Source organism: Malurus melanocephalus, unplaced genomic scaffold (genome assembly GCF_030028575.1).
Source record: "Malurus melanocephalus ecotype Western Australia unplaced genomic scaffold, MMel_1.1 scaffold_496, whole genome shotgun sequence".
In the NCBI taxonomy this organism is placed as follows: Eukaryota; Metazoa; Chordata; class Aves; order Passeriformes; family Maluridae; genus Malurus; species Malurus melanocephalus.
In genome coordinates, this window is record NW_026623728.1 from 347,505 (window position 1) to 357,038 (window position 9,534).

Consider the following 9,534-nt stretch of genomic DNA (forward strand, 5'->3'; position numbering starts at 1 on the left):
GGAAAGGAAAGGAAAGGAAAGGAAAGGAAAGGAAAGGAAAGGAAAGGAAAGGAAAGGAAAGGAAAGGAAAGGAAAGGAAAGGAAAGGAAAGGAAAAAGAAAAGAAAGGGAACAAGTGACATGGCAGGAGAGGGAGAAGATGACAGTAACAGGGGAAAGGCTGGAAGGACAGCATGAACATCCAAAGAGTGGGAAGGTCTGGAGATGGCTCAAGGGAGATCAGTTATTTTTAATTATTAGGACAGGCAGATTTTAAGCAGTTCTCCAGCACTGCTTGTAGAACAGAATCTATTCCATTTAGGCAGCATTCCTTTGCCATCACACATCTTTTGTGGTTTATCTTGGCTTCCTTCTGGAAATGTGTCGTGCAAGGACAGCCAACCCCCCTTGGACCAACCTCCAGGACCCCTGAGCTCACAGCAACACCCCACTCCCTCCAGTGCACTTCAACATTGTACTCTAACCATAATTCTGCACCTAACGAGATATATTTTTTTTTTTTCTGATCCACACAAAACAGCTTCAAATAAAGGCAGTGTAACACTGTGACCTGCCACTCTGCCACACACCAGGCACAGCGCTGGCKGTGATAATGGAAATGGCCATCAGCACTGCTGCATTTTTATCCACTGCACACAACTGTGACCCAGAATGTGGCACACGCTGACCCAGTTCATGGGCAATGCTCATTAGTTTTACATAGCTGAGTATGCTGGGAAATGCCCTCTGAAATTCATTAGTGGCCCAGGGCATCAAGGCTAGGCAAACACAAATCCCTCCACCCCTGGGTGAGAGGAGCACTCCCTTTCTTTCCACATGCCTGCAGCAATGTTAGTGATGCTTTGGAAATGGTTTGGAGGAGGGGGAGAGGAGCTCTGGAGCCACCAGCCGTGCTCAGCAAAAGCAAAATGCTCTAAAGCAGCTCCTCCATCAGCTGTGCTGTCACCCATTAGAGTTTCAGGTCCATTTGTTTAAGTGCTGCTACCACGAGCCACCCCACAGCATGCAGAAACCCAAAGAATAAAGCTGCTCAACGGGTTGGTTCAAACTGGGGAGCCAATCCATTAAAAAAATCCTCTGTGAGTAAAGGATAAACCTTCAGGGAAAAGGGGGAAGGTCAGCATGGCARGACCCAGCAGAGCTCCTGCTTGCCACTCGGCAGTTAGTTCTAAAATTAATTCTTTGCTCATCTCTGACATTAAGAGCTAAATGCAACCTTGGCCCCCAAGAAATTACTGCACGAAAAGCAGGCAGGAAAGTACAACCCTGAGTAATCCAGAGGAGGGAAAGCAACTGTTTGTTCACCTTTCATTTCTGTCATCACAGATACACAACTTCTGAATTTTGGGCTAAGTGACATTTTCAGAGGGAAGGGAGTGGGTGAGAGGACAACGAGCTTCCCACCAGCATTCTGGAGCCTGAGCCAACCGTTACCTAAGAGTGTTTGTGTATTATTAATCTGCTTTTGTAACGATCTGCATTTCTCCAGCACAGTCTGAGAACATCCCACTCTGCCCAGTGCAGGCAGAGGTGGAACATCTGCTTTCTCCAGCTCTTCCCATGTGCTTCGTTTAGCTCCTCAAATAACCCTGACTGCTGTGGTTGTCTGTCACTGGCAACACTTCCTTCTGTACTTTAATGTAAATGCAGCTACAAAACACGCACGTCCAAGAAATACTTTTCCATCCAGATCGACTGAAGGGTTCTTCCCTTCCCTTGGCTCTTTTTTCTTCAGCCAGTTGGACAAAACCTGTTTAAGGAGGCCATCAGCAACTCTTGTTTTATTCCACAGCTACTGACACAGGAATATGCTGTTCCTCTTCCCCATCCTCCAGCACAAAGGGACATTCCAGTCTTTTTTTCTCCTTTTCTTTTTTTTTGTATTAGACTTTGGAAAGCCTTTAGCTCATCCACKTGAAGGTTTTCCCAAACTGTCCCCACGAACCTCTCTTGGAGAACATGGCACAGACATTCAGATTTAGCACTGAATTATTTTAACCAACTATTTTTACCATTGTCTACAACCATTCAGTGCTTCTGCTCAGCGAAGAGCTCAGCATCTTCAAAGCCTCAAAATTCTCCTGATGCCTGAAAGGCGAGCCAGATGTGTGATTGAGTTTCTGAAGGAGGCGACCTCACGCACAACAAAGAGCTCCACGCTGTTATTTTAACAGATTTTCAATTCTTTGCCAGGTCAGTGATGCTTTTTCCCCCCCGGTGTCACTCAGAAACGTCAAACCCCGCAGCTGCACAGGACAGGGAGCGTTTGTTTTATCCACGAGGACATCACAGGCACAGCTCTTTCCAAGCAAATCAATTTATTTGCTGTTGACAGCAAGGATTCCTCAGCGGTGATGCTGAGTTGTGCTGCCCAGGAGGTTACTACGAGTGCACTGAGCACACGACTCCCAGCTAGCAACTTGACAAACATCCTTAACAGTTTCATTTGTCCTTATTTTCCTTCCTGAGGCTCGATAATCCATCAAACTCACGGTTTGCAGAGTGCTGCACAGCCCCTCTGGAAAATATTTTGATGCAACAAAGCGAACTACTGTTTGTGATAAAGGATAAACAGGAACGTGGAGCTTAAAAATAAAACATTAATTATGAAATTGAATGAAACAAAAAAAATCCTTTCAGAATGATTTCCCTTTGAAGCAGGAAATGAAGGTTTGAGTGACGATTTTAAACAACAAAATGCCAATGTCTTGTTCTGTGTTCTTCCAGCATTAAGGACCATTTTCCAAAGGGATCACTTGGGAATGGGAATGGGAGTGATGCTGCTGTCCAAGGATCCCAAAAAGGGTAACAGCAATGCTGGGAACAGACCCAAAGGCTCGGGATGGAGCTGTGSTGCCGTTCTGAGTCATCCCAGGAAYCATTTCCCAAACACRAYGGAGATTTCCRRAACTTCCAGGGGCTGTGTCAGCAAATCTGGTTTGAGAAGCCATTCTGAGGTCAGCCTGATCTGCTCATCCAGGGCTGACGTCTGGAATTCCATTATTTCTGGAATTTGTGTAAAACCTGCATTTACAGCAGTGAAGATTTACTGGGAGATTAAGGATCTTGCTCCTGGTGTGTAATCCTGCTGCAGGCACTAAGGGCAGCATCTCCCAGCCTCAGCTGTTGGGCTCTGACCCGAAAGCAACACACTGGATTTATTTTACAAAAAAAAAAAAAAATTGGCTAAAGAATGAACAGGACTTTAAAACCTTTTCCTGAAGAGTCCGCAGCCGAGGAACAACAACTTATTTTTACTTTAATTTTGGCTGTAAGTGTTGTTTCTTGCTCTTTCTCTGGTGATCAGAGATGCCAAAAAGCTTCAGTGAGGGATCTATGCTGTGGATGTGACACAATGTTTGAAAGAGCCGTATTCTTTCCCTTTTCCAGGAAGAAACTGAAGCTAAAACTGCATCCATTTATCAATTACATAGCCAGCAGGATGACTTAAGCACTCAGGGGAAGAAAGCTGAGACAGATGAGGTATTTTAAGCAGAGATAGCACACTTGACTGCCCTTTCTGGTAGTCTGCAGAGCTTCAGATTTGCAAGGAATACATTGACTAATGCATCCTGAACAAAACCAGACCTGGGCAYTGCATTCCTTTCAAAAACTCCACGAGAAAGAGGAAATATCTGTGCATTTATTTCTGCAGCACACGCTCCCTGCCTGGCCATGGGGGTGCAGCAGGAAAGCAGATAGGACAAGATATATCAAATACAAGATATATCTAATACAAGATATATCTGGCACAAAAAGCCAAGCAAAACKCATCCTGATTATAATTTTTCYTGCTGTTTTYTTCTCTGAGCTSGGAGCAAGTGACAGGAAAGCATTAACTGCTCCCATCCTCCCAAAAGGTGTAGGAGGAGCAGGAGAAAACTCCTCAGATTTCAAAGCAATAGAATGGCACCTTCCCACCACCACGGAATTAGGGTTAAATCTCAGGAATACAACAAAATTCAAGCTGTAAATCTTATTTACGTAAGTGACAGTGTTCCTAATGCTCCATACAAACCCCTCCTGCTGTAACAACAAGCAATTGTTGTTATGTGTATTTTATTGTATATTTAATGTATATTTATACGTATAAATGGTGTATTGCTTCAAAAGCTATGGTCTACTTTGGAGTATTTTCAAAAAAAAATTTCTCAAAATTTTTTGAGAAAATTTTTGAGAAAAAAATTTCTCCAAAGTGCACACACAACAGTAACACTCAGCCCGTGCCTTCCCCATATACAGCACCTGACCTTTCCAAACAAAACCCTGCTCAAAAACTGGGCAATTTTGCTCTCAGTGCTGAAGAAGAAACACAATTTTGTCATTAATTATGTCATATCCTAATGAGAAAGTTGGGTGGCTGGGAAAGACAAACCCTCAGAGTAACAGGGGGAGTTTTGTTTTAGAGAAATAACTTTTCTGGGTGATCAAACTCCTTCCAGAAATCTCTCTTCAGGCTCCCCAAGCGAGCACTGGAACAGATTTTCCAAAGCGACGCCGAGCAGGAAAACACCACGGGGGTCCCATTAGAAGTGACCTTTTCCCAAGGAACACAAAAAAAGGTATTTTTTTGGTTTTTTTTCAGTACCTGTGAGGCCAATCTCCTCATKGCCTCCTCCTGGCGCCGGCGCATCTCGGGGGTCCCCGGGCAGCTCCCGCTGGTGATGGATGGGTGGGCAGAGGGTGCTTGGCTCAGGGGCAGCTCTCGGTTGGCATCAACATCTGTGCGAGGAAAAAAGGTTGGGATTGCCACAGGAGCAGCACTGGCATCACCACAGCACAGTTAAAATACCTCTGCAAACGCTGTGGGATTGGCATTTTAGGGATTTCCAAAGGGTCTTTAAAAAATTTCTTTTAAAAGGAGGAAAGGACCAGTAAGAAAAAGCCTTGAGCTTTTCTTATTCATCTTCCCCGCTGTAATTTGGTTGGTTTTATAATAATGAAAATGATGGAGAGAACTGGGCACTCTGGAAGGCTCTGCCTTCAGCTTTGGTGGATTTGAGTGCTGAGCTCTCCTGCTCTGCACTTCTGCCAACAGACCTTGCCTTGCTATGAACAATCGCTGCTTAATTTGGTTCCAAGTCCTCCTTCAGCACAGACAGCCAATTTTTCTGAATTACAGGCCTATTTTCTAACATAAATAAAGCAAGAGCCCCAGCTAACACAGCCATCTGAAGCCCATTAATTTAATCAGGGGGAGAGGAACAGGAGCAGCACCGGGATCTGTAAAAGGCTTGCAAGCAAATAATAAATTATCCTGGAATCATCTCTGGCAAATTTAACCGTGTTCTATTGCATTTTAGCTGCTTTTTTTTTTGCCTGGCAAAGCAGCAACTGGCTTTACCAGCAGATTGCTACAAAATCCACCTGGCCTGTGGATAACATTTCAAAACCATTTTTATTTGCACTCCTAGGCACTCACATGGAGAATTTTTTAATGACACCGCGACACACAGCACTCTAGCTGATGTCTAGTTGCTGATTATTTTAAAAACACCACTCTGAAGTGCAGTCTGTGCTGGCAGAGGACTCTCCTGCCTGGATTGCTGCAGTGCATCCCTGAGTTTGACTGGAAATAATCATGCAAACAATGACCCATTTAATGGCAAACACCAGAGGAGGATGACTGCTGCCTCCATAATTAAATGTGTTAGAGTGAGGCACGTTCTTGATTTGGAGCCACTTGTACTTTCTGAGAGAGGAATTAGAAGTGTGAGGCTGTACTGAAGCCAGTTTAATAATGCTGATTGCACAGCTGCCATAGCAGAGTCAGACCACCTTGATTAGCACTTATTAATTATCATTGATTTAATAAGCATAATGGAYTTTTTCTTGTCAGTATGTGGAAAAAGAAACAACGAAGAAACTTATCAGAAAATCAGCGATGAATCATAGAATATCCTGATTKGGAAGGCACCCGCAAAGATCTTGCAGAATAATTATTATTTTCTACAGCTAGGCTAATACTTGTGATCTCTTTAGGAAATCAAATCAAATTAATTATTGATTCTGAAGGTTTCCATGTAATAACTAACGCTGAGGATTCATCCAGCTTTTAATTTCATGGAGAGAACTAAACAATGTGTTGGATGGGACCAAGGATCCTCATGATCTGTGCACAAAGGGTGAGAAATGCAGATTTTAGTGCACAAGGAGTTAAACACATTCATCCCTTCCATGTCCACCATCGCCCTGAGTAGACTGGGGACACACAAAACTGCAGAGCTGCAGTTAAAATACAGAAACAAGGCCTTCCTTTCACTCCACATTGCTCAYTCAGCTCTGACAAGTGACACTATTCAACATGCCAACCCCTGGTGACATTTCAGCTCTTGTGACAGGGAAAGAGCACAGCGTTCCAGTCAACAGATTTAACTTTGGCTTCACTGAGATACAGTGACCTACATCCTTAAAGATACCTCCAGGTACCCAAGTCAGTATTTTTAGCCGTGTCTTACTCACTTAAGGAGAGCTGAGTGATTTTAAAATGTTGTCATCTCCACCTGCAAAGCTGTCAGGATGTGATGGGGATTGGATGGGACCACGGGAGGCAGAGCAGTCCTGGGTGCTRAGCTGAGCCTACACGGGCTCGTGACCCACGGGGAGGATTTGTACCCTGCYACACTGAGATAATCCGTATGGGAAGGGAAATGTGCTGCCATGGATTCACAACCACACAATGCTGCCTGCCTGATTTAGCTGGAGCTGTCATGAGCAGGGGGATTGGACTCCACGACCTTTAAAGGTCCCTTCAAACCCATTCTGCGTTTCTAAAATTGGAGCGTTCCCAATCACAGAAATGCCTGTGATGTTTCTGAGCCAGACGAGTTTGCGACAGACTACTCTGACTCTTCAAAAAGCAGCTTTGGAACAGCAGCAGTAAAAAAACTGCCTAAAGCACTACCTGAGGGACTCCGAGAGAGATGAACAGGGACCTTACACAAGGGCATGGAGTGATAGGACAAGAGGAAATGACCTCAAGCTGGAGGAGGGCAGATTTAGATTAAATATTAGGAATAAAGTGTTCCTTTATTAGGAATAAAGTGGGAGATGGGGAGGCCCTGGCAAAGGGGAGAAGCTGTAGCTGTCCCTGGATCTCTGGAAATACCCAAAAAGCCAGGCTGGACAAGGCTTGGAGCAACCCAATGGATGGTGGAACCATGGCAGGGGTTGGAACGAGATGGGATTTAAGGTCCTTTCCAACCCAATCCACTCAGTCCATTTCTCACAAAAACTCCCAACAATGCATTTCAGGCACATTTCTTACAAAAACTCCCATCAATGCATTTCTCACAAAAACTCCCAACAACGCATTTCAAACACATTTCTCACAAAAACTCCCAACAATGCATTTCTCACAAAAACTCCAAACAACACATTTCAAACACATTTCTCATAAAAACTCCCAACAATGCATTTCAGGCGCATTTCTCACAAAAACTCCCAACAATGCATTTCTCACAAAAACTCCCAACAACGCATTTCAAACACATTTCTCACAAAACCTCCCAACAATGCATTTCAGGCGCATTTCCACAAAAACTCCCAAAAATGATTTTTTCACAAGAACTCCCAACAATGCATTCAATGCATTTCAGACACATTTCTCACAAAAACTCCCAACAATGCATTTCAGACACATTTCTCACAAAAACTCCCAACAATGCATTTCAGATACATCTCACAAAAACTCCCAACAATGCATTTCTCACAAAAACTCCCAAACAACGCATTTCTCACAAAAACTCCCAACAATGCATTTCAGACACATTTCTCCCAAGTCCTTCCTTTGGTTGCTCCAATCCTAACAACCAACACTAACCTGACCTCTGGCGCACGAACACAAACGCATTTATTTCAACCAAAAAACCGCTTTAAAACCGACACAGAAAACCTCGGCGAGTTACACAAACCCCACCCTTACGTTTTGGCGAGGCGTGCGGGCTGTCGGAGGCGATCTGTCTCATCCTGGTGCCGTGGCAGCTGAGTGCCACCAGCCTGGAGATGATGGCCGTTTTCCCGAAGCCGATGTTGCCCACGATCACCACGCCGCGGTTGACGCTGGCGTTGGAGCTCTGCAGCTGCGCRTCGATCTCGTGGAACACCCAGTCCCTCCCCACAAACACCGACTCGGTGGTGATGCTGGGCACCTCGAAGAGCAGAGGCTTCAGGGAGATGTCGGGGGGTCTGTAGGGTGCGAAGCGAACTGGGGAGGGAGACACGAGGGACACAATCAGAGCAGGGTTTGGAAATGGATGTTTTATCGCGCACGGAAATCATTCCGTTGTGAAAAGAGGAAAGAAAATGCGATTTTTTATCAGCTACAGGTTTGTTGTGAAAGTTTCTGTCCCATGGACAGCATTTTCCACTAAAGGAGCTGATTTTACAGGGAGTAGCTTTCTTTATCAGCCACAGGATTGTTGTGAAAGTTTCTGTCCCATGGATAGTGTTTTCCACCCAAGGAGTTGAGGATTTTAAAAGGAGTAGCTTTATCACCCACACAATTGTTGTCAAAGCACCTGTGTCATCCACAGTGTTTTCCACCAAAGAAATTGAGGATTTTACAGGGAGTGGCTTTCTTTATCACCCACAGGATTGTTGTCAAAGCAGCTTTCCCATCCACAGTGTTTTCCACCCAAAAAGTTAAGGATTTTACAAGGAGTAGCTTTCTTTATCACCCAAGGGTTTGCTTGAAAGCAGCTGTCCCATACACAGCATTTTCCACCCAAGGAGCTGCAGATTTTACAGGGAGTAGCTTTATCAGCCACAGGTTTGTTGTGAAAGCTTCTGTCCCCAAACCAGCATTTTCCACTAAAGGAGCTGATTTTACAGGGAGTAGCTTTCTTTATCAGCCACAAGTTTGTTGTGAAAGCATCTGTCCCATGTGTTTTCCACCAAAGAAGCTGAGCATTTTAGAGGGAGTAGCTTTTTTTATCACCCAGGTTTGTTGTGAAAGCACCTGTGTCATCCACAGCATTTTCCACTAAAGGAGTTCATTTTTCAGGGAGTAGTTTTCTTTATCACCCACAGGTTTCCTGTGAAAGCTTCTGTCCCATGGATACTGTTTTCCACCCAAGGAGTTGAGGATTTTACAAGGAGTAGCTTTCTTTGTCACCCACAGGATTGTTGTCAAAGCACCTGTGTCATCCACAGCATTTTCCCCACAAGGAGTTGAGGATTTTACAAGGAAAAAACCTTTATAACCCACAGGTTTCCTGTGAAAGCACCTGTCCCATGCACAGCATTTTCCACCTAAGGAGCTGAAGATTTTATAGGGAGTACCTTTCTTTATCACCCACAGGTTTGTTGTGAAAACATCTGCCCCATACACAGCATTTTTCACCAAAGGAGTTGAAGAATTTTACAGCGGGTAGCTTTCTTTATCACCCAAAATTTTCTTGTGATAGCACCTGTCCCATGAGTATTTTCCACCCAAGAAGTTGAGGATTTTACAGAAACCTGAGCAGCTTCGAATTGCCAGGGATGAAAACAGGGAAAGCAAAAATTGCCTTCCCCATCCTATTATAAACCAGGA

The 9,534-nt window shown here is 44.4% G+C and overlaps 1 protein-coding gene across 1 annotated transcript in view; it reads right to left on the minus strand.

Annotated features, from left to right (window-relative positions):
• TANC2 (tetratricopeptide repeat, ankyrin repeat and coiled-coil containing 2) overlaps nt 1–9,534 on the minus strand; it is a 199,256-nt gene that overhangs the window by 48,441 nt on the left and 141,281 nt on the right. The window contains exons 14-15 of the mRNA XM_057381179.1: nt 7,924–8,205; nt 4,588–4,721 (exon numbers count right to left, since the gene is read on the minus strand). Coding sequence (XP_057237162.1) covers nt 4,588–4,721; nt 7,924–8,205 — 416 coding nt within the window. The remainder of the gene's footprint in view (nt 1–4,587; nt 4,722–7,923; nt 8,206–9,534) is intronic.